The 26,813-nt window shown below is 42.8% G+C and overlaps 1 protein-coding gene across 1 annotated transcript in view; it reads left to right on the top strand.

Moving 5' to 3' along the window:
• PEX14 (peroxisomal biogenesis factor 14) overlaps nt 1-26,813 on the top strand; it is a 126,655-nt gene that overhangs the window by 55,518 nt on the left and 44,324 nt on the right. Inside the window, exon 3 of the mRNA XM_063435426.1 lies at nt 23,778-23,862. Coding sequence (XP_063291496.1) covers nt 23,778-23,862 — 85 coding nt within the window. The remainder of the gene's footprint in view (nt 1-23,777; nt 23,863-26,813) is intronic.

The following is a 26,813-nucleotide window of genomic DNA, read 5'->3' as shown; positions in this document are numbered from 1 at the left end:
TCTCTCGTTCTATAGATTTACTAGCCATAACAGAAACCTGGCTCTCCCCCTCTGACACTGCCACCCCTGCATCTTTGTCCTTCGGTGGTCTCCAACTTACCCACAACCCAAGAAACTCTGAATGTAAAGGTGGTGGTGTTGGGTTTCTCCTCTCCCCTCACTGCTCTTTTAAACCTCTTCCCACCCCCCCTTCTCTCTCTTTCCCATCATTTGAAATACACTCGATTCGCCTTTTCAAACCCTTCTCTGCTAACATTGCTGTTATTTACCGCCCCCCTGGTTCCCCTCTTCTCTTCCTTGACCACTTTGCTGCCTGGCTACCCTATTTCCTCTCTTCTAACATTCCATCCCTAATTCTCGGGGACTTCAATATTCCTATAAACCCACCTTTGACCTCTGCAGCCACCAAACTACTTTCCATGACTTCCTCCCTCGGGCTATCGCAGTGGGCAGATTCTCCCACCCATGTAGCTGGCAATACCCTTGACCTAATCTTCACTTATGCATGTACAGTATCTAATATCTGCAACACTCCATATCCACTCTCTGATCACCACCTCTTATCATTTGCTCTCACATACCCCCTCACCCAAAAACCTCAGCCTAACCCCCCTCAACTCAGGAGGGACCTTAATTCTCTTGATCTCCAACAGTTGTCAGCTGACATTGATTCACAACTGCTGTCCATCCCTTCCCTCTCCTGTCCTTCACAGGCCATCTCCATATATAACTCTACTCTTACATCTGCCTTGAACACTGCAGCGCCACTCCAAACAAGCACCTCGAGGAGGACCCGCCCCCAACCATGGCATACTAAATCAACGCGCTACCTGCAAAGATGCTCCCGTTGTGCTGAACGCTCCTGGAGGAAGTCTCGTACACAATCAGACTTTCTCCATTATAGATTCATATTGTGTTCATACAGTGCAGCCCTTGCCCTTGCCAAACAGTCCTATTTTTCCACTCTCATTAGTTCATGTTCCCGCAACCCCAGGCGTCTCTTTCACACCTTTAATTCTCTTCTTCGCCCTGCTGTGGCCACCCCCAAAACTAACCTTACTGCTGATAACTTCGCATGTTACTTCACTGACAAGATTGAACAGCTAAGGAAAGAATTCTCCCCTCCTTGCCTTTCTGTTTCTCAATCACACATAGATCATGCCTTTCCTACCCTTCAGACATTCTCCCCAGCTACTGACCAAGAGGTGGCTGTTCTTCTTTGCTCCTCTCGCCCCACCACTTGCCCGCTCGATCCTGTCCCATCTCACCTTATTAGATCTCTCTCCACTTGTCTCGTGCCTTCTCTAACACACATCTTCAACTGCTCGCTCTCCTCTGGCATCGTCCCTGCTGACCTTAAACATGCCACTGTAGTACCTATACTAAAAAAACCATCCCTCGACCCATCCACCCCCTCTAACTACCGTCCCATATCCCTGCTCCCTTTTTCCTCAAAGCTTCTGGAAAGACTTGTCTTTACCCGTGTGTCTCATTTCCTCAATTCCAACTCTCTCCTTGACCCTCTTCAATCTGGCTTCCGCCCTCTCCACTCTACAGAGACTGCCCTTATCAAAGTTACTAACGACCTAATCGCAGCTAAATCCAAAGGCCACTACTCCATACTAATTCTTCTTGACCTCTCAGCGGCCTTTGACACCGTTGATCATGCTCTCCTTCTTCAAACTCTTCAATCGCTTGGTCTCTGTGACTCTGTCCTCTCGTGGTTTTCCTCCTATCTCTCCCAACGCTCATTCAGTGTCTCCATTTCTAATGATACCTCCTCCCCTTGCCCTGTCTCGGTTGGAGTTCCCCAAGGCTCCGTCCTTGGTCCCCTTCTATTTTCTCTTTATACTGCCTCTCTTGGCAAACTTATTACCTCTTTTGGATTTCACTACCACCTGTACGCTGATGACACCCAGCTATATCTCTCCTCCCCGGACCTCTCCCCTGCCGTCCTGCAACGTGTCACTGCTTGCCTTTCTTCCATCTCTGACTGGATGTCCTCCCGCTTTCTGAAACTCAATCTCTCAAAAACTGAGCTCCTTGTCTTTCCTCCTCCTAATACTGATCCTCCTCTTTCGCTCTCCCTCCAAGTTTGTGGTACCAACATCAGTCCATCCTTGCAAGCGCGCTGTCTTGGCGTCATACTTGACTCTGGTCTCACCTTTGAGCCTCACATCCAGCATGTTGCCAAATCCTGTAGATTCCATCTTAAAAACATAGCCCGCATCCGCCCCTTTCTTGCACCAGATACTACCAAGGAGCTTGTCCATGCTCTAGTAATTTCCCGCATGGATTATTGTAACCCTCTCCTGATTGGTCTCCCCAATAGCCGTACTGCACCCTTACAGTCCGTAATGAATGCTGCTGCTAGATTGATTTTCCTCTCTAGTCGTTTCTCTCACACCTCACCCCTCTGCCAGTCCTTACATTGGCTTCCTGTATGCTATAGGAGTCAATTCAAGGTACTAACTCACACCTATAAAGCACTGAACAACTCTAGCCCCTCTTATATCTCCTCACAGATCCATAGGTATGTCCCTTCTCGGTCTCTCCGTTCTGCCCGTGACCACCTCCTGTCCGTTGTCCGCACTCGTACGGCCAACTCGCGCTTGCAGGACTTCTCGCGGGCGGCTCCCTTCCTATGGAATAGCCTGCCTACCGCCATCAGACTCTCCCCTAGTCTTGCATCTTTTAAGAAGTGCCTTAAAACCCATCTCTTTAGGAAAGCTTATGGCCTCCAAGACTAACCCTTACCTCTTGCCCTCTCCTGAAGGGCAGCCCACCTTATTTGATTGTAAATTCCTGTCCTAATGTGTTTTACACCCCACCTCCTATAGAATGTAAGCTCGTTTGAGCAGGGTCCTCTTCAACCTATTGTTCCTGTAAGTTTATTTGTAATTGTCCGATTTATATTTAAATCCCCCTCTCATAATATTGTAAAGCGCTACGGAATCTGTTGGCGCTATATAAATGGCAATAATAAATAAATAAATAATACCACAGGAACCACATTGGGCCTCTCTCGACCTCATATGCATATTCCCTACACAAGGCCCTCTATTGGCCTTTGCAACACGCTTAAGGTGACCTCCGTGGACAACATCCTATTTGCAACCCATCATTTGGGCACTCAATTCACATATCATCTGGATAGAAACGTATGCCCAAGTTCAGATATCTCACTACGTTCTTATTTCTCTACATTCCTTAGGGATAGATCAACTGGCTGTAAAGGGTATAGGTGCCGGCCCAACTCATAGCTAGAGACTTTCTTTAAGTCCTATCTAAAACCTCGCCCACTCGTTTTGAATCTCTTACTTGTCACCGAGAGGCCTACATACCCGCCACTTCGTTCGATGACCTCCGTCCCCCAGCCTCTCATAGCCACTTGGCAATTAGTAGGGCCTCATCATACCCTGATTCAGCTAATTTCTTCACCATTTGGCACTAAGAAAGTTGCCAGTTAATGCAGGGTTACACTTCTATTGCACGGCTGACACATATATGCTTTATTTCGTACATCATATTACTTATCACAGAAGGAATTTCACCCCGAACTCCCCGACAGACCCTATACAAACACAATGTGCACCCCGGCTATGAAACAGCATACCGCTAGCCCAGTACGTTGCGATCCTGGATCAGTCCAAAAAAATGCTACTGTTCACAGATAAGGAATATCATTCACAACTACCACACAGCAGCTTACGCCATAGATTCATATTTTACCAACCCTGAAACATGCAGAGAGCCTGGCAGAAATGCACACTGCGACTACAGACATTTTCCCCCTCATAGAAATCACGACAGACTGGGGAAGTTGGGATCTCCTAACTCAAGTTTTACTAATCCCCACTCGGAGCACCTACTTTGTACCCCATACTTCCAACCTCTCAATGTACCATCACCGATTACGATCCAACTCCGGTTCCCCCTTCTCACGTCAATACACCGGCACGTTATCTTCCCTATCCTTAAGAAGACAGAGACTTCAGTTGGGTTCTTGTTATTTCCTACGAAGACCCCGTAGTGACCTAGGCTTTCTACACTAGTCTGTAGGTTCTGAAACTAAGGACCCCATACCAAACGTCCGTTTATACCCAGATTCGTGACGAGCTTGGCCCATATAATAAGGCTATCACATACGTCCCCACACCATAGGTAACCCTGGATTTCTTTCACAAAACTAGGCTCATAGATAGTATAGCATATCTTTACAATATATATTGCCACTATAAATGTATCACTTGGCAAAGAGCGGTTCCTACAGGGGATTTTTCATTCTAATTACGTTTTTTCCTTTGCATTAAACTCACAGATTTGCATGTTTGGTACAATTCATGTGACATATAGGTTTGTTGGCTGCCGGAGTCATAAGTTGTGAATATATACACACACATTCATAGATACATGTTTGTATGTGTAAAATATATTATTTTTATGATTTGCTCAGTGTGATGAGACATGCGCAGAGATGAAGACATTTCCACCAATGACAAGTGTGGGGGGCATACCCCCCATAGTCTAGCAGCCTGGCAGACTCCTGGTAAATATGACAGCTTGGCAGTGCAGGCCTGGAGATTACGGGTCATCAGCCCAAGCATAAACCCGAACAGATCTGGGCTAACGACGAACCCACTCTATTCCTATTCCGGCAGTAACAGACATCCCAATGCACCTCCAGTGTTTTAAACCCCAAAGGAATAGTGCGAGGCTGCAATCTCTGTGTGCAATTAACCAAGAAGGCACTCGCCAGCCTTCGCTAAGCAGGAGCACTCTCTGCCTCACTATCACTGCTAGGGTAGGTAAGGGTTTAATAAAGTCCGCTTCCAAAACTTAAAAAAACCCAATGATATTTTGCCAACCTTAATGCTGGCTAAGCCTCATGATAGTAGCAGTCCTACAGCAGCTGGACATGTACCTGTTATGTATTGTTTTACTTCATATCACTGTTGGTTACCTTATCTCTGCTCTATAATTGTTGCACAGTCCAGACATCCCACTTGTGGTTTCTATAGATCGTGGCATGGTCCATAGCCTGGATGTGGGACAAGAAGTGTCCAGATTCCGCTAGGAGTTCTGGAGAAGCGGCCAGGATTCATACGGCAGTCTGTCTCTTGTGCTGGCCGACTCATTGGGTAATCTGGATAGAAGCCAGGTTTCACCACAATTCATTCTGTGTCAGTTTAATAAATGCACTACTTAAATTATGAAATTACAAAAGGAAAAAAAAAAGAGTGCACTTATTCAGACTCTAATACATTAAAAATAAGGCATTAAAACGCAGACTTTTTTTTTTTTTGTTCCAGAATCAATAATGAACAGGAAGAGATTCAGACATTAACAGCCATGGACATCCAAACTCTGAGACATAAATTATCAGAGAAAAATGCTCATACGCCTTGAATAATGTAAATACATTAATGCATTTAATAATTGAAACATTAAGATGCAGGCTGTAGTTTGTGGCACGGGGAGCTCTGTCAGGGCTGCCCGTCAGATTTGTATGACTCTGGGATCGAGGGCCTTTAATGCTAAGGTTCTGTATGAGTTCTTTGGACCACAGCAAAGGCAAATGTCCAGGGTCTGGTTCTAGAGAGACTGGCTTTATGGGGCATAGTGGATCTCTGGACATATACTGGGCATGGTGGGTAAAGGGATGCACAAGGGTTTATTAGGAAATACTTGCTAAAAGGGGGATTAGTATACTCTCTGATGCCCATTGGGTGGATTAGGAACATCTTAAGGATTTTATGCGTTTTGGGTCTCTGTTGCTTAATTCATTTTTACATTATTTAGTATATAACAGTAACACAATGAAGAAGCTTTCTAGTTCACTTAGAAGACCTTAATAAAAATCTCAAACATGAAAGCTCACACAGGGAAACATTGAATTGATATAGTCCTTTATAACTTAGATAGTCACAGTGTAGTAACAAATCGTGTTTAAACCTTTTCGGCACCGTGGAGTCTGGCCTGTGCATTGCCGATTGTAATGCAGGCTAGTGCCGTTGACCATGCTGTTATGATGACATTGAAAGGGGCGAGAGCTCCGTTGGAGCTGTATCGACTGTGTTTTCCAGCCTGGCCCAGTATGTGCTGCTTGGCTTTCCTTAGACACCTATATTATTATTATTTATAAGGCTCCAACATATTCCGCAGCGCGGTACATTGGGATGAAACCTGTACTAAGAATGCCAACGTCACCAGATTGCATACAGTCTGTTTCTAGCAATGGAAAGCCTCCTCTTGTGATTTCAGTATGAATCCCAATTCCCAGACACACGCAATTTTAAAAATAGTAGCAAACAAGGAGTTAACTCTGCTGATTTTTAAAAAAACTTTTTTTGCTCCCTGTAATATCCCCCAAAGCCAGTTGTGATGAAATTCTTCCAAAGGGAGAGCGGCTGAACTTGTTAATTAAATTAGTCTGGCACAGGGCGCGCAGTAATTATAGGTGCTAAAAACCTACGTTTAACAGCACGACTGCAGCTGCACTTTGAAAAATGATAGGTGGCACCAAGACGTTCCGACTACGGGCAAAGAATGCGGGAGAACCAGATCATATTAATTGAAACATTGGCAGAATTCCTTTCATAATGCGATTTTTATTTATTTATTTTAATTTGACTTTTTACGGGAAATTAAGGTCATGTACATTTTCTATTAGGTTACACCCTGTGACGTCCAAAAATAAAAAAAAAATAGGACAGGGTGCAGAACCGTTCCCCAGCTGCTCAGCTCCTGATCTCACAGGACATAATGCCAGACTAATATTATTGAATGCCTCCATCAGAATCTATACGTTTTAGGCAAACCAAATAAAAAACAACAACATCATAGTTACACAGCTTTCAATGATTTCTGGTATTTTAGGTATTAAATTACAGTCTAAACTCTTGGTTTTATATTTTTCGTGTTCCTTTATTGATTTTACCAAATTTCTCTGAAGGGGAGTCTTGAAACTGAGGGAAATATGCAATCTTATCTCCTCAGAGTATAATTTGCATGAAATGCCCTGAGTGTGCCAGAGGCCAGTTGTGATGTCAGCATAGTTTTATTAATTGGTTTAAATGAAAAAACAAAGCCTAGATAGTTGCTATTATATATGGGATTCAAACAATAAACGTAAAGGGGCAGCATCTTCATTAAAGTCCATTTACTCCCTTTCATGAATACTTGCCGGCCCTGGTAATTAATACAGGGCTTCATTTCTCTAAGCCATTGTTTGGCAGGAGTTGGAAAGCGTTTCTAAACCAATTTCTGTGTGTTTATGAGCTTTTATCATATCAGAGGTACTCCGAAAGAATTGATTACCACTGCAGACCCACTAATGCTCTCTCCTGAAAGCTTTCAAACTGCTCGCTTTTGCTGTTCCACCTGACTTTCCGTTAGTCCTGCCAGATCGTCTTTCTCTTTCTTTAGATTTTAGGCTTGTCGTTTACTTATTTTATTACACCCATTTTGAGTTTATTTGTCCTGTTTGCTATGAACAAATCGCAGACATTTTTAATTTTCCAGGTATGTTAATGTGGATGGCAAAGGATCTTGGGAATTGTAGTTAGATTGCGTCTCGCTGGTTTCTTGTCCCAATATAGAATGAATGAGGGCGCTGTGGTAAAATAATGTTCACACATTGTACTAACTACAATTCCACATTCTGCCAGTAATTCTGATTACTGGAAACCCTCATTATTTATATTTGTGCAGATTTTTCAATAACATTACACTTTGAAGCATATACATTTTGCCTAGTGTTTCACAAGTGCTTACGGAAAAATAAAGCCAGGATAAGTTTTCCAGAAATCAACGTATTGTAATGCACGTAAAGCTGTTTGAATTGAGCGTAAAAAAAAAGTGAGAAGCCATAATTGTGTGAAACGAAAGGCATTGTACCCAGCTGACGCCCAGCACTGAATAATTCTCTATCCTTACTCCCAGTAGATCTGGAGTGCCATTTCAGGTGTTTTCCTGGTGTCTCCAGATAATGCCAGACACTGCAAACCCCTAAAGCACTTTAGCTTGTTGAAGAGCTCTATGTGTGAATAGTGTGTCCTCTTTTTCCATTTTTATGAAAAGTGCAGATGTCGATAGAAATTAGTACTTTTGTAAATTAAGCTTGGTACACCCCATGGCTGTCAACCAGATAACTGATCCTGTTACTTCCTGGTTTGGTTAGCTCAGTGGAACTAAACTCAAGAGGCAGCCATTCCCCAGAGCACCTGCCTTGCCTTGCCTTGCAAAGACTTCTCATTGAGCTGCATTGGGAGGCCTGTGATTGGACAGACACAGAAAGTCTGGGCGGGGTTAAAGGGGAGGGCTTGTAATGAGAGTTCTGTAGTTTTTACCAGTTCCTAACTCCAATGAAAAATTCATTAATACATATATGCACATTTTCATTTGGATTATAACTGGAATGGTGGCTACCTGGCCATTCACGTATATGCAGTCACAGTTGACTGGCTAGTAGTCTGTATTGTATTGAGTCTCTGTTTGTCTGTCAGTGTTGGGAGCTATAACCCAGAGTGCTGCAAATACAATTTGTAACTTTGTCTGCCAGCTCTAAATATCACACATTTCATGTTATAATTGATCCAATGTGTTGGTTCAGTTCTCGATTGCTGTCACACGGCCTGCGTCCACATGATCTTTCCCAAACCCAACATAAAAATCCCAACTGGTGTGAATTTCATTTTCTATTTTCTTCAGTTATCCGTTTCACTTACAGAATATTCTGTGATTTGTGCATACTGAAGGAGTATTTTGCCTCGTTTATATTTCTGCACTCCACATACTTTTTAGGGGAATTTGGCCTTTGTTTGTCAATTTCCTAATCCATTCACCACAGTTTAGTGAACAAAATCTCAATCATTTATTTTGGAGCGAGGCTGTGAAATTGGTCTCGGCTCTGCCTGAAAGCAGTATAATGTGGTGATTGTAGGTTTGTCGCATGGTGAGTTAAATAATACTTTGTTCTAGAGGTGATAGGCTTGCTAGTTTTGCAGGTATCAAGGCATACTGGCAGATTTAGGGATGTGTCTGTGTTTATTTCAGTATGTAAAGTGATATAGCTGTGATTCTGGCAGGGATGTGTTTGTGTGTCTCTGTGTACTGTTGTAGCGTGACGTAGCATCAACACTTGCAGAGTTAGGGGTGTGTGTGTGTGTGTGTTATGTACTAGTGTGACGAAGCATTGACACTTGCAGAGTTAGGGATATGTGTATGTGTGTGTATTGTTATGTACTAGTGTGATGTAGCATCGACGCTTGCAGAGTTAGGGATATGTTTGTGTGTGTGTGTGTGTTATGTACTAGTGTGACGAAGCATTGACACTTGCAGAGTTAGGGATTTGTTTGTGTGTGTGTGTGTATTGTTATGTACTAGTGTGACGTAGCATCGACACTTGCAGCGTTAGGGATATGTGTGTGTGTGTGTGTGTGTGTGTTGTTATGTACTAGTGTGACGAAGCATTGACACTTGCAGAGTTAGGGATATGTTTGTGTGTGTTATGTACTAGTGTGACGAAGCATCGACACTTGCAGAGTTAGGGATATGTTTGTGTGTGTTATGTACTAGTGTGACGAAGCATCGACACTTACAGAGTTAGGGATATGTTTGTGTGTGTGTGTGTTATGTACTAATGTGACGAAGCATCGACACTTGCAGAGTTAGGGATATGTTTGTGTGTGTGTGTGTGTGTGTGTGTGTGTTGTTATGTACTAGGATGACGTAGCATCGACACTTGCAGAGTTAGGGGTGTGTGTGTGTGTTGTTATGTACTAGGATGACGTAGCATCGACACTTGCAGAGTTAGGGGTGTGTAGGGATACTTTGTCTGTGTATTATATACAAGTATGATTTTGCCGCGATTTTGGCATTGTTCGGGAAGTAGCATTTGCTCACCACTTGTGTGTTTTAGTTCCTGGAATTTAATTGTGGTTAAGGCGAGTGGGGCTCCAGTCATTAGGATCAAAGGCCCTGCCTTGCTGCTAACCTGTGAACAAATCACAATTGGGTTATGATTGATCGTATGAGGCACTCCGGAGGTTTGGAGCCTGTGAAGAGGAAGCTCCTCACATTATATTATATTTAAGGAAAATGGGAAACCTATTACTATTCTCCCACACCTGGGTACCTCCGGATGTATTCACAAAAGTCGATATGAGCTGGCTAATGCAGGCAAGCAGCGGCAATCGAAAGACTGTTAAAGGAAGGATTGATGTTACTGGGGGGATCCTGTGGGCACAGTGCTGAGATTGCAGGAATGCTCCTGTACAGCAATTTAAATTACACATGTGCATTAAAGATTGATAATCACCCATAACTTGCGTCAGTCTTTTTATCATGTGATGCTATTACAGTCAGTCCTTGGCATAGCCAAGGCACACGATGCAAATGAGGAGGAGTAATAGAAATATTGTTTCAATTCTCCTATTCTCTTTCTCTATGCCAGCTGCAAAGGACAGAGCTTATAGTAATGATTGGAGCTAAGATGGAGGCACCCACCCAGGAAGAGAGTGTGGATTTCTTTTATTGATTACATATTCCTTAAATTCAGGGGATAAGTAAACCTAGGATTAAAATCCTGGATAGTGATAGTTCCATATAAACACATGGTTTTCAGACAGCCAACTAAGAGATGCAGGTTCTTGGTACATCTGTAGTCCATAAATTAAATTTAAATATAATAATACAATACCAATATGTACATTGGAAAAAGACTGAAGTCCATCAAGCCTCATTTTTTTCCTGCTGAAAATAGACTTAAAAGCCTTATATGAGTATTTACTAATTGTGCAGAACAAAAGGGAAAATCGCTTCTCAAAGGAAGATTCTAAGCACACAGTCCACTTCATCTCAATGACATGTACCACCCTTTTAACCCCGCAGTGGAAAATATGTGGGCTCTGAAAGAACGGCAATGTTGACATCGCAGGGTTACGCTACGTCTTACTGTCGGTATAAAATGGGTTAGACCCTATGCACCCTTCACACACACGCAGACTCCCCCCTCACACACACGCAGACTCCCCCCTCACACACACGCAGACTCCCCCTCACACACACGCAGACTCCTCCCTCAGACACACGCAGACTCCTCCCTCAGACACACGCAGACTCCCCCCTCACACACACGCAGACTCCTCCCTCAGACACACGCAGACTCCCCCCTCACACACACGCAGACTCCCCCCTCACACACACGCAGACTCCCCCCTCACACACACGCAGACTCCCCCCTCAGACACACGCAGACTCCCCCCTCAGACACACGCAGACTCCTCCCTCAGACACACGCAGACTCCCCCCTCAGACACACGCAGACTCCTCCCTCAGACACACGCAGACTCCTCCCTCAGACACACGCAGACTGCCCCCTCACACACACGCAGACTCCTCCCTCACACACACGCAGACTCCCCCCTCACACACACGCAGACTCCCCCCTCACACACACGCAGACTCCCCCCTCACACACACGCAGACTCCCCCCTCACACACACGCAGACTCCCCCCTCAGACACACGCAGACTCCCCCCTCAGACACACGCAGACTCCCCCTCAGACACACGCAGACTCCCCCCTCAGACACACGCAGACTCCCCCCTCAGACACACGCAGACTCCCCCCTCAGACACACGCAGACTCCCCCCTCAGACACACGCAGACTCCCCCCTCAGACACACGCAGACTCCCCCCTCAGACACACGCAGACTCCCCCCTCAGACACACGCAGACTCCCCCCTCAGACACACGCAGACTCCCCCCTCAGACACACGCAGACTCCCCCCTCAGACACACGCAGACTCCCCCCTCAGACACACGCAGACTCCCCCCTCAGACACACGCAGACTCCCCCCTCAGACACACGCAGACTCCCCCCTCAGACACACGCAGACTCCTCCCTCACACACACGCAGACTCCCCCCTCACACACACGCAGACTGCCCCCCTCACACACACTCGAAGACTGCCCCCCTCACACATACGCAGACTGCCCCCCTCACACATACGCAGACTGCCCCCCTCACACATAGAAAAAAAAAGAGATCAATTTAAATAATTTTTTTAATTTTATTTATAAACCCTCCTTTAAAAAAAAAAAAAGTAAAAAAAAAAATTGCACTTGCGCTATAAAATTAGTTACTGTGGCACTGGTGGGCGGTAAGGAAATTTTACCATCAACAAAGATATAAAAGTGGGTGGTAGGTATTAAAAGGTTGACTACCCTGGAACTAGATGGAGATTTGTTAACTGGTGAATTTTATTCATAGGACATTAGCATGGAATCTGCTTAAATATAATCTTCTGAACTCTGTAGTTTCGGAAGTCCTGGGAAAAGCCCTTTGTGACAGAAGTTGATCTTTAGGGTGTCCTTTTTAACCTTGATTGGTTTCTAGGACCATGTTCTGTTACGATGACCCCGCGTTAAGGACACCATAGGGTGCGACACCCCTTATACTTCCCTTTTCTCCTTTCTGTGCTGTCTGCAGCTCTCAATATAAACACACATCAGACGCTTCCTGAAGGGATCCGATTTCAAAGCCGTTGGGGAAGTAGACGTTACTGGGAGGGGGATTTCAGGTTACAGGTGAAGAGTTTGGGCAGGTGACTTCACCAGATGGGAAGATTCCTAAATCTTCCTATTGAGAACATGCATGTTTATTAAACTCTGCCATTGTTCTCACTAGCCAGCTTCCACTGGCTGAGGGTAATGGGTGCTAAAGTAGCTATATGTAGCTGTGTCCATAAAGATTACCTAATTATGCCTTAAACACAAGGAATTGCTATGTCACACGTGTACGTAGGCCGACCTGTCACCTAGGAACATTATTTTGTTAGCAGTCTATAAAAGCTCAATATATATATATATATATATATACAGATTGCATTTAAGATATTTTTAATGCCCTGTCTTCACTTATTTAGCGGCCACCTGAATCGTAGACGGGACCCGTATTTTTAATAACAATAGAGAGGATCTAAGCTAACTAATGATTATTTTATATTTGTTTTGTTTTCAACTATATAACCATCGCAGGACTCAGGGGTAATGCTGGTCTGCTTGGTCTTCTTAAAGCTTTTGCAAAATGAGTTTTCAGTACATATAACTTCATGATTATGGCAGTGGTGTATTTTGGATTTGTGCTGCCCTGGGCACGACTAAATTCAGGCACCCCCAAAATCTAAATTTGCCCCCCAATTCGTGTCAAGGCCATTTTTTTGACTGACCGACACATGCCCTCATTGATACATGCACTGATATACACTCACTGACAGATACAGTCATTGGCACACGCACTCACAGGCACACCCATTCTCACTCACAGACACACACTGACAGCTACACTCACTCACAGTAAGGTGGACAGCCCCAGAACACGAGGCAAACAAGGCATTTGTCTGGGAGCTTGGGTTGGCATTTTTTGGCGTGCCCCCCTAGGAAAGTGCCTTGTTTGTCTTGTGGTAAATACATCCCTGGATTATGGTCTATTGCAACAAACAATCTTTCACTTCCTTAATTCAGAGATGTGTATATTATTCTGTTTTGCATAATGTTGCTTTGATGTTTTCTTGTCTCTGTTCTGTACATTGTTAAAGGCACAGTCCAAGCTTGCTGTACCTAAAGTATCCGGACGCTGCCTCCTCGATTAATGGAGGGCGATTGATATAAACCAGAGCTATTCCCAGACACCACCTCAGTCACCTGGACCTGATTGAATCATCAACTCTGCATTATAAGTGTCAATTTCTTCCAACCTGGTGGGAGGTGATTGGCTGAGAGAGGTGGGTCAGGTTAGCGTAGCTCTTTTGGCCGATCGGTGCCATCCAGGTTGATAGGAATTGTCATTGATAACATGGCAGTATTAATTTTGCATTATCAATGGGCCGAGAAAGGAGCAGTCTCTTTCTGTCCTTGAGAAACCCCAGTTAATGTCACTACCAAACCGTTTTATATAAAACTGGGAGGTGGCACCAGGGCAACATAACCAGTACATTGATCTATAGTTAGAACAACGGTTTTCACGTTACGGCGACATGTAAAAGGTTGAATCGAGTCCCCAAAATGGGTTTTTAACGTAACTGTCAGCATCAAAATTAGGATTTCCATCTGTCAATTAATTGAAAGCAACTGGTCATATTGGCGAGTAGTACACAGATCTCTCTAGTAAGGCTTCGAGTAATTGATGTGAAATTTACCAGCTGCTGACGAATCCCAAAAGTTTAAAATCCTAAAATAGTAGCTGTGCTTTGGAAATGTTTTTCTTCTTATTGAAGCGTGTCTTGGTCCATAAAAGTTTGAAATGTCCCTTTAATAAAATTGCATTTGCTTGATAACCAGTAATAATAAGCCGGGCTGACACGTTAACGTGTTATTTCGCCCCAATTCAAGTAATCACTCTATTTTCTTATTTTCCTTTTTACAGTTTCCCACACAACAAATATTAAAACACTGAAAACAAACGACATGTATCTAATTGTGTATCATAGAGTATAACCAGCACACTCTCCCAATGCTGCCATCATTTCATTGTGTATTATCCATATTGAAGGTATAATTACAGGGATTTGGGAAGAGCTTCCTATAATTCCGGTGGCACCTGTCTCTTTGTTGTGGCTAGTCACAGTACAGTCTATTCTCTGCTTAGATAAGGAAGTGGCAAACTGTACCCTGACATTGGAATAATGATCCCCACTGCCAGCAGTGTGCTAGCAGGGCGCTAGCAGGGCAGCAATATTGTATCTCTTCACTAAATTGTGACTCACAGTCCAGGAACTCGTGTCTTATTTAAACTAAAATATCCGATTTTTAAGTTCAATATTTCATTTTTTTTTTTTCTCACTTGGCTACTTGAATTGCTCTGGGTCCCATGACCTCGTGTTGTAATAGAACATCTATAGAAATGAATGTGCTGTGCCATGTTTAACCCGCATGCATGCGTCTTTTGCTCACCATTCACTATTTAATCAACAATCTGCCTAGTTTCCGGTTTTATCATTGTGTTTATTTTTTCTCTTTAAAATAGTTTTACATTGATTGTTTTTTCTTTTTTTTCTTTAAAACTAAACGGGAATCGTCTTTTCTTCCTACAGTCTGATGATAATATCTAATTAATTATATAATGAAAAGATGATATATTTATTCATTGATTTTATTTAAACCTTTAATAATAGCTTTTTTTCGTGTGTGTGAAATTCCGAACGTATTCAGGAATTGGCTGTTCATTGGCGAGTGCTTGCAATGTCTCTGATCACAGCTAGGGGGAACCACAGAGCCATGCCAGCATATTTTGCTACAGTTGCATGTTGTGTTAAAGAGCTCATTGAAAGTATTTGTGGGCAGCATTGCCTTACAGGCTTACAGTGTGTGTCGTTCTAGTAGTATCTCTTCTTACATTTAACAAGTGGAGCACAAGTGAATCTATTGTGTGGTCCACCTGTCAGCCCCCAGCCCCCTGCAAATGTGCTAAATACTCCCTGTCTAATGTACATCAACCTGTTCTCCGGGGGGCTCGTCTTTAGTTTAACCTTTTCATTGCTGGCAATCCTGCAACGTTCTGCACAAGAATACGTAATAGGAATGTGGGTTACAAGATGTAAAAAAATAACTTTTTAGGATCCTAGAAAACCATTGTTTTCTATTCTGCACGTGTAGTTGCACAGTAAGCATCTAACTTGGCAAATTCCAACTCCCGTGAACCTTGGCCAGCCGCTTGGTTTTAAGAGATGAAAGTCTGGTGTCTGTGGCCTCCATACATGGTCTAGGTCTTTGCAGGGTTCTATTCAGTATGACATTACAATGTATACGTCATGTTCCCGTATAGACCATGAACCTGCTTTTTACAGATATTTATTTTTGACACATTTTTTCTCCTTCCTGTTTCTTTTATCTCCTATTCAAATCTTGCTAGGACAGGTGATAGGGTAAGTGGGTCCCAAACTCTCAGGTAGGTAGTATCAGGGTTATCCATTAAAATGAACTTATAGCTGACTTGGAGATCCCCCCCCCCCCCCCCCCCACAAATGTAACTATTTTGCCCTTAAATGTGAAATAACAATTTGAATCCCGAAATTCTCACTTTAGATAATAACCCTGTAAGAAGCCATTATATATAAAGAACAGTTATATAGCAGTGTTTGAAGTCATTACCATGGAAACAAAGCAAGTATTACTGCTGATTGCTCCACTTTTCAAACATCGCTCTTCCTGCTCTTCAATCAGAACTCCCCACCCACGATTGTCTGATGGGGGGGGGGTTCTAAGTAACGAAAAGTTCTAAACATGGCCCCATTTTACCAGTTACCATAGAAACCGATAGAATGTTCTGCTGATTGCACCAATTTGAGATATTTTCTCCACATTTGACCTTTACTTGGTTCTGCATTGTTGCTAGAGAACAGTCTCCGAGACTCCAATGCCTGCACTGGCTTCTCATCTGGATCTTACCAAACATGTTTTCCTGGGAGCCATACACCATGCATTAAATAAGAGAGAGCTTAGTTTGCTGTGAATACTACTTGCACTGTTTAGATTTATGGCAGAACGGATGGCTGGCTGGGCATCATGAGAAGCTGGGATGTCAGAGGTTAGCTTTTGCTGATATGGCACAATATTCTGTTAATGGGCACGCTGAGGGTAACCTGTCATAGTAATGTCTTGATGAATGGTCATGAAAAGTTAATGCTGTATACAGTGTGTTCGTCTAAAACGGATCCTTCCTCTCTATAGGGGTCCTTTACCAGCCTTGTATATACTGTGTGCGTGTCCAATAATTTACCAAAGGGTTTCAGAGGGACGGCCTCTATTTTGAGCTAAAATCCCTTCATTTGTTTTTATCCTCATGTAACTTTTTCTATATTTTCTTATTTCTGGGTGTATAACAGAGCTTCAGATTAACAATACTCACGTTAATGTGACTTGTTTGGAAGTTATACCACGGAATAAAAATGATAAAAATCACTTATTGTCATGCGATGCTCTGTTTTCTATTATATGTATAGTAAAGATATAGCAATATCCATGGCATACAATACATTGGAGGAGGAATGGCAACCTATGATTTGTATCAATGCCGATGGATGTTTACACTGTCCCCCAACCCCTCCCTAATTGTAAATCTGATTTAAAGGGTTACTTCCAACACCATCACCACTTCAGTGATTTCAAGTGGTCATGGTGCCTAGAGTGCAGGTGTGCGCTATTTCACTATGAAATTCTGCGTATACAGAGGTTAACCCCTTTGGTGCTGGAGGCGTAACTCCACATGCGGCCGTGTCATGGGGAGATCGTTAGCCAGCTCAAACCAAGAGGACAATGGAGGGTTATTAAAACACTATTTTTGTTGTAGTTTGGAGTAACCCTTTCAGTCTGACAGATGATGTGTGGTGTTACAATTTATTTAATGCTACCTTTGTAGTTTATTCACTAAACCGGATATTGTAGAGAATCTCCATGGCTACTGTATATTTTAGGACAAAACGTATGATTTGGAAGAAATCTCCAACTGTTTATCAGCTTGGCCTGGATTTTTTACATTTTTGTTTGTGACCCAATATGTGTTCATCCTCTCACCAGCCTTGCGGAGTTGAAATGTTTCACAATTTATTTATTGAATGGCGAGTTATAGACAGACTCTCTAAAAACACTTAGTCACGTGAGACTGCAAAATAGGAATTGGAAGCATGTGGTACCGGGAAATGCCACGTTCAAGAATTACTGGGATAATGTTGGGGATCTGTATGGAATAAGCTCCCACACACTCAGAATGACTGGGATAATGTTGGGGATCTGTATGGAATAAGCTCCCACACACTCAGAATGACTGGGATAATGTTGGGGATCTGTATGGAATAAGCTCCCACACACTCAGAATGACTGGGATAATGTTGGGGATCTGTATGGAATAAGCTCCCACACACTCAGAATGACTGGGATAATGTTGGGGATCTGTATGGAATAAGCTCCCACACACTCAGAATGACTGGGATAATGTTGGGGATCTGTATGGAATAAGCTCCCACACACTCAGAATGACTGGGATAATGTTGGGGATCTGTATGGAATAAGCTCCCACACACTCAGAATTACTGGGATAATGTTGGGGATCTGTATGGAATAAGCTCCCACACACTCAGAATGACTGGGATAATGTTGGGGATCTGTATGGAATAAGCTCCCACACACTCAGAATGACTGGGATAATGTTGGGGATCTGTATGGAATAAGCTCCCACACACTCAGAATGACTGGGATAGTGTTGGGGATCTGTATGGAATAAGCTCCCACACACTCAGAATGACTGGGATAATGTTGGGGATCTGTATGGAATAAGCTCCCACACACTCAGAATGACTGGGATAATGTTGGGGATCTGTATGGAATAAGCTCCCACACACTCAGAATGACTGGGATAATGTTGGGGATCTGTATGGAATAAGCTCCCACACACTCAGAATGACTGGGATAATGTTGGGGATCTGTATGGAATAAGCTCCCACACACTCAGAATGACTGGGATAATGTTGGGGATCTGTATGGAATAAGCTCCCACACACTCAGAATGACTGGGATAATGTTGGGGATCTGTATGGAATAAGCTCCCACACACTCAGAATGACTGGGATAATGTTGGGGATCTGTATGGAATAAGCTCCCACACACTCAGAATGACTGGGATAATGTTGGGGATCTGTATGGAATACGCTCCCACACACTCAGAATGACTGGGATAATGTTGGGGATCTGTATGGAATAAGCTCCCACACACTCAGAATGACTGGGATAATGTTGGGGATCTGTATGGAATAAGCTCCCACACACTCAGAATGACTGGGATAATGTTGGGGATCTGTATGGAATAAGCTCCCACACACTCAGAATGACTGGGATAATGTTGGGGATCTGTATGGAATAAGCTCCCACACACTCAGAATGACTGGGATAATGTTGGGGATCTGTATGGAATAAGCTCCCACACACTCAGAATGACTGGGATAATGTTGGGGATCTGTATGGAATAAGCTCCCACACACTCAGAATGACTGGGATAATGTTGGGGATCTGTATGAAATAAGCTCCCACACACTCAGAATGACTGGGATAATGTTGGGGATCTGTATGGAATAAGCTCCCACACACTCAGAATGACTGGGTTTGGACATTGTATTTCACTTATGCCATCAGTGGAATCTGGTATACGTAGACCTGCTGCTCCCACATGTAACAAACAGAACTACGCTAAGCGTAAGCATACATATTGCGCAAATGTTGAGGACGGCACGCTTTTTAAATCTGGACGCCAGTGCATATGTTGTGCAGTAAAGCAGGCACTGCCCATCTAGGTTGGCACAGGAAAGGCACTATCCCAGTTACTTTTACTGCTGCTGTCTTGACACTTGCCGCTCATTTATACTGGGATTGAAGGGTTATTGGAGCTTCCGGAGTTACTTTGCAGCACAACATGCACTGTCCACTGGCTGTAATCTTGGCAAGACAACTGTATGTACATAAACTGTAAATCATATGGAATTATTCCTTTTTGTATATACATGGTGCCGGTACATTCTGCAGCTCCATGCAGTCGGTGATTGTCTTTTTCCATCACCAACATTCAATTTGGTGCCATCCTGCCCACACAATTTGAGGATTCTGTAATTCTTTGACGCCAAGTTACAGATCCAGTTTAGTTGATGTGGTTACCGGAGTGCTGGGATAACGGATTCCCTGTATGGTGGTACAGTCACTAAATACGCCTACCCCAGGGCTGCCTTAGATAAAAGGAAGGCTGCAGACTGGCATGATGTGGCCTAGCTGAGCATCTTTAGTGAGATATACAGCCTCATAATTAGCCTCCTGCATTTCTCCCTGAATGCTGGCATCAGCAGTGTGAGATGGCTCTCTCTGATTAACAGCCGCTCTGCAACCATTTCCTCGTGCCACAGATGACCAAATTTGTCACTTCAGTTTTGACACAGACCTGATTTCTTGCTAAAACTTTGCATTGCTGCCACTGGCGTCTCCGTTTAATGTTTCACACGGCTCAGGCGGAGGGGGCTGCTGTGTTAACAAGCATTAATGTCTTAAACATTCCCCCCACCTTCCCTGACTGGGCTCCTATCGGCTCTACACCACCGGCAGCCTTGTCCCCTGCAGAGTACCGTATACAGTGTGTATGTGTGTTTATAGCTATATATAAATAAATATGGGCTGTGAAGAGGTTAAAATAAGATCCTAGTAAATGAAACGATAAAACAAAAAGAATTTCCCTTTGACATTGCGTTGATTATGATAAATTATAAAACATTACACTATTTCACTGCAGTATTCTATGGGTAAAGGTAAAAAATCAAGGGGCTTTAAATCATCGTACGACCTAAAGGAATTGGGGCGCAGTGCTGTGTGTACAGAGCGCTAATAACAAGCCAATACAATATTTATACCAAAACAGCCAAGATGAAGAAATGGCACAATTGGACACTTTCCTAGTGTTCTGGTTTATGATTCCGGCTTTACGGAGTATAGCAAATTGTGTGACAAATGTGGAGGGTAAACCGGGTGAGCTAAGGACAAATTGTATCATTTCTAACAATATGTAGTCAGTGAATTCTGGATGCAATGTGTTTCGAAAGCGTTTTCCTTTTTGTTCTTATAATTCTCTTGTTTCCTCTTTTAGGTTTCACGGTTCCACCTGTAGTTTAAAAATAAATAAAGAAATAGCTTTGATGTTACAGGACATTTCTTTAATTTTGTTACTTGCTTACTGTTTATACATATATTTTCAATAGAGATAACAATTCCATCCAACCCTTTGTAACACCGTCCAGTATTCCAACCATGAGTAGAGCTGACATGGTTTGTATTGCTGTACATGCTATGATTTTCTCATATCCCGGCATAGAAGCAGTTTGCCGCAGTTCCTTTTTTGCTGTTTTGATGTTGCAAAGTCCGTGTGGCTTTAAATCCGTACCAACTGTCTCATAGAAGAAGTTAGTATCGCTGTTGGCACAAGGGAAGCTTTGCCAAAAACAATACACATTTCTTTAGTGTGTCTTAGAGACCTTTCCTGGAATACTGCGTGAATGAAATGGTGCAAGATTGGTCCAAATCTGTTGAGGAAGGGAAGCTTTGTACGGAGTACTCTCTGAGAATGATGCACTAAAACTTGAATTGTTGAAACTGAATTTGCCAAAACAGCTGACTTGGAGAATTCTCCAATGACCTGTTTTAATATAAAGTTTCTAATTCGTGACAATATATGTCACTGAATAAAGTCTTAATTGTACCATGATATGAAATGTCTAAAGATCCATTTGTGGACTTTAATGTGCAAAAAGGCAAAATGTACCTAAGCATTGTACCGCTAAAGAGGTATAATATAGTGTTATGTAGCATTTGGTAACTGGAGTATTGCAATACCGAATAACTGACCACTGTGTGCTACATGAACTCAGCAATCTAAAATGGTGGAAATCAGTGAAAGTAGCGCAGTAAGGTATTGTAAAAGTTCACCACATGTTAAGGAAACATGAAAACCAGAAAAAGGAGCGGGACAGAAAAGCTGTTTGTCCATGTCAGATTCTTAAACTAGGTTGTGGAGAGAAAAACCAGCTCGTACAAGAGCCTTTATTAAGCCATTATTAAAGACTATTTTGAGTGACAAAACTCTGCTTCTGTGTCACCATTGAAGCTACCAATTGTCAATTGTGTGCTTGGTCTTTCTCCTCATATCATAAAAGTTTGGCCACCTTGGACCGCATGGTATCTGATGGCTGCTGCCTTGATACGTGGGCTTTGTTTCCTGTGCCGGACTCCTCTGCTGCAGCATTCAGATCCGCTTCTTCTGATGTGAACTTCCAAATTGACATCTCCCGTGATATCAGAGAGGCAATTAATTGGAATTAGGCATGCGCGGTCAGATGCCATGCTCCTCTAATCAAATGTCGCGATCAGCAGTATTAGATTCCCAGACCTGGTTCTACTCGTTCTGGAGGACGAAGCACCTCTAGTGGCTGTCACCAGAGGTGTGTTGAACCCTGCAGTGTAAAGATTGTTTTAAATTGCAGGGTTAAAGTGACAGGACCCCTGTACCCAGACCACCTTGGGGACTATAGGGTTGTACTTTTACCCACACTCCTTGTCCCTTGCTTGTCTCTCTTCTCCGTGCTGTATTCCTCTCCCCATTTTACATGCTTAAATTCACTTATCATGTATTTTTTTTTTTTTGATGCTTCTTCTCTTTACCTGACATCTAAATTGCTTTCAGTCACTGTTCCTTCTCCTGTTTTCCCTTAAATGAATTACTAATGACATCTTGCTCAATCATGCCCTCACAGCAGGCACTCTGAAAGTAATGTGCCCCATCTAAACCTTTTAACCTATTACCGAGTGTGTTTCCCAATTGAATCAGCACCACCACAGGTGTAATAACTAATCATTTGAGTTACACCTGCTCTGATGTACTTAGCGTCCGTGATCTGTGTTGGATGGCAGATAATTTCTGTTTATTGCATTGTCCAATGGATCCGTTTTGCCTACATCTGACGTGATTAACACATTTAAAGAAATAAGAGATGGAGAGAGATGTAAGAGGCTTGCTGTGCGGGACTTGAGCCAAAATGCTGCAACTTCATGCCAGCCGGGGAAAGGCTGCGCCTTTAAAGCACCAGTGAGCGTCACAAGAATGCTTCCTATAAAATACAATTTAAAATAACTTCCTACTGGAGCAAATAACGTTTTTATGAAACCGAAGGTACAAAGCCAATTTTTGTTTAGTGTTACTGCTAGGAAATAGTCATGCTTCGTTTCCTATCCTTCAGAGAGAGACAGCTCCCAGGAGGCAGGAAAAAAAAAAGTCCAGAATATAAGATTTGGGTTCCTTTTTTTTTCTTTTGTAGAGAGGTCTATCTCCCCGTGGGACAGATGATCTTGCTAGTTACAGGCAGCAAAAACATCGTACAAGCTAAACATTAACCTGTTAAAGGGACATTCATTGCAGCTTTTGAGCACTATTTTGATATTGTATGTTTTAGAGATAAATTTAAAACGATACTTTAAACTATCCTGATACGTGTAACGAGCCCCGCAAGACTAGGAAAAATCTGACAAATTGCAGCTATCCCGTTTGGTAAATGTGGTGTGTGAATGCCCACTGGGCACACAGTGTACAAGTTCTTGTATGGTCGGGGCGGAGCATAGCGTCCCTGTCACATATTTGAGAGTTTTAATGGGCTCATTCTTTTTTAACCCCTTAAGGACACATGACATGTGTGACATGTCATGATTCCCTTTTATTCCAGAAGTTTGGTCCTTAAGGGGTTAAAGGGTGTATAAAAACTGGCTACATCTACAGCATAATTCTTGTAGGTAGGTAATGTAGCAACATACCATTTATAATTACAGACACAAAACACATTTGCAATAGGTGTTCTAATATTTTAAACCTGCTGCCATTTTTGTTGATGGTATCTGTTATTGTGGGATGTCTCAGCCATACTCACCTTGACACGGAGTGAGTGGAGGCATCGTGGAGAGACATGTGAGATGGGCTTTTCATTGTTTCACTTTTCTTTCTGCCGGGTTATTCTGTCCCCCCTGTGCTAACAAAAAGGTTCATGAATAAGATGCTATGAGGTGCTGATTGGTGAGGCTGCTTTTGATGTAAATTAGTCCGTTAACATAACTTGTAAAGGTTCAAGTAAGGACACAGAAGGTCTTCTATAAATGAGGTACCCTGCTCCATCCCCTTTTAAACTCTTTTTCCGTTTTTCCACAGATTGCTACAGCTGTGAAGTTTCTTCAAAACCCTCGGGTCCGTCAGAGTCCGGTATCCACCAGGAAGGACTTCCTGAAAAGAAAAGGTATCCGTAGTTCACTTGCTCCTATTGTAAACGTATCCTGATAGCAGGGCTTTAAAAGCATTCTAGTATCCCATCGTGGCTTCAAGAATTGGAAAAACTATTGCATCAAGGGGTGGATCATCCATCATTAATGGGTGCGAAGTTTGAATCACCTCTGTGCAGTCTGAGGGCCTTAATTCTCAACAGTCTCTATCTGCCCAAGATTAGTGGGAGTTACACTCTTGAACTGCACCTGACACCATTTTATTGACAGCAGCTGAAAAAGCTGACACTTGGGACTGTAACTTCCACTGGGTCCCCTACATTACCTTAACACACTATCCTATCACTACACATTAACCCCTAACCCACTACACTATCACTAAACATTAACCCTTAACACACTATCCTATCACTAAACATTAACCCTCAACACACTATCCTATCACTACACATTAACCCCTAACCCACTACACTATCACTAAATCTTACCCCCTAACCCGCTACACTAACCATTAAAGGGACAATGTAGGCACCAATACCACTTTGTCTCATTGAAGTGGTCTGGGTGCAGGTTCTCTATTCCCTTAACCCTGCAGTGTAAAACGTTGCAGTGTAAAACGTTGCAGTGTAAAACGTTGCAGTGTTAAGGCTGCCTTTGGTGGCTGTCTACTACAGGCGCTCCCTGCAGTTTCAGCGACTTTGACATTCACAGTTTTCATAATCTGCCTAGAAAAACCCAATACGTGTATGTCACTTCCTGCACATACGCATTAGGTGTCCCCCATCGGCTGACACAGGCGAAGAAGGAGCCCAACCCAGCGCTGAGGACATCGGATCTGGAATTAGGTAAGTGTTTAAAGGGTTATTTTAACTGTTTTATGGTTTGGCAATTAACCCCTAACACACTACACTATAATTAAACATTAACCCCTAAGATGCTACCCTAGAACTAAACTTTAAAAGCTAATATAATACCCTATAACTAAATATAACTATACACCCTACACTAATTCTAAACTTTAACCCATAACAAACTACACTAATACTAAACATTAACCCATAATACACTACACTGACACTATCCACTACCTCCTACACTAGATCAAAACTTACACTTACCTTAAAGGAACACTATAAGGTCAGGAACACAAACGTATTCCTGACCTTATGGTGTTAAAACCACCACCTGACCCCCTTGCCTGCCAAAATATAGTAAAATCTTACTCGTATTCAAGTCTGCAGCTGCTGCTGTTGCCCCTGATCTGCATGCTTACCTGACATCAGAAGTGAATCTCGGAGCCAATCACAATGCTTCCCCATAGGATTGGCTGAGACTGACAAGGAGGCAGATCAGGGGCAGAGCCAGCATGATACAAACACAGCCCTGGCCAATCAGGATCTCCTCATAGAGATGAATTGAATCAATGAATCTCTATGAGGAAAGTTCAGTGTCTGCTTGCAGAGGGAGGAGACACTGAATGTTTGGATGCATTTTAGGCAGCCATGACCCAGGAAGGATCTCTAACAGCCATCTGAGGAGTGGCCAGTAACGTTATCGCTAGGCTGTAATGTAAACACTGCATTTTCTCCGACAAGACAGTGTTTACAGCAAAAAGCCTGAATGTAATGATTCTACTCAACAGAACAAATGCAATAAGCTGTAGTTGTTCTGGTGACTATAGTGTCCCATTAACGTAATATAAAATAATTGAATGCCATGTTAGAGTTCTAGAAACGTTTCTGATGGCTTTATTTTCCCATAATACACCTTTTACCATTATGCATCTCTTTAAGCTCTGCTGTCTAGATAGAGCTTTGACCTCGTAACGACTTTAACCCCTTAAGGACACAACTTCTGAAATAAAAGGGAATCGTGACGGAATATTTCCGCCATGTGTCCTTAAGGGGTTAAGGTCAAGCAGAAGACTAGTTTGAGGACAGAAAAGCCACCCTGTGATCGGACTAATTAGCAGAAATTGATAAAGCTTTAGCTGATGCCATAATGAAACACTGAGTCTGGTGCATGAACTGAAGCAGCCTGGATATTGACATGTCCACATTATAAATCTAACATCCTTTCTGCTGATGGACCGATTGAGATAGATTTAAGAAAGAGAGTAAAAAGGATAGGGGCAATACAAAGGGACTTGCAATAGGGTGGTACAATGGATTATGATATATTAAGAAATAATTCCTCTGCGCTGGATAATGTACAGATGGAGTGAACATAATGGGTAATAATATTGTAAAATACTAGTAGTACGAGTCTCCCTAAAAAGGTTGCAGTCGGGAAAACCGTTTAAAAAGACGATACATTTATATATAAATATATATAGCGCATGTACTAAAGAGCTGGACGTGAAAAAATAATCATAAATCTAAAAAAATACAAACTGCAAATCATAGAGATCGTTACAGCTCGGTTTTCTTATCTGCTCTTTTTTAATTCTTTATTTTTCATTTTTGGTACTTGATATTTTAGTTTCACAGACAGGTGTGCACGTAAGTGCTCCAAAAATATTTAGATACAATTTTGTTTAAGTCTTGCACCAATTTTGGGTCAAGCAATAACATCAACATATTAAACTTTATATGATGCGCTGTCTAGATGTGTCAGTATGTTTTGTATACCCTTGTGTTTAGGGTGAAGCCTTATGTTTGGTGTCAACACCTGCGGATTGTGGGTCTGCTGATATTAGCGCTCCGTGTGTGCGGTGGTGTGTTGGCGTGATTATGGTGTCTGTGTTGCGGTAAAACTGTTGTGCTGAGTGGGGGAATCAGTCGCAGGTGTTGCTTTTGCATTGATTGATTACCCCTAACCAAGGGGGCAGTGGGGGGGGGGGAGGGGTGTTGGGTTTGTTGACACCAAGTGTTTGGGCACAGGTTGTGCTGGTTCTTGTGGTGTTGACTGGTTTGTTAGCGCCCCACCTGTAAGCTATATTTGCTGAACGTATTTGTGTTGTGAGTGG

Source organism: Pelobates fuscus, chromosome 11, assembly GCF_036172605.1.
Source record: "Pelobates fuscus isolate aPelFus1 chromosome 11, aPelFus1.pri, whole genome shotgun sequence".
Classification (NCBI taxonomy): Eukaryota; Metazoa; Chordata; class Amphibia; order Anura; family Pelobatidae; genus Pelobates; species Pelobates fuscus.
The sequence above is the reverse complement of the archived record's forward strand: the minus strand, read 5'-3'. Positions and strand labels throughout refer to the sequence as shown.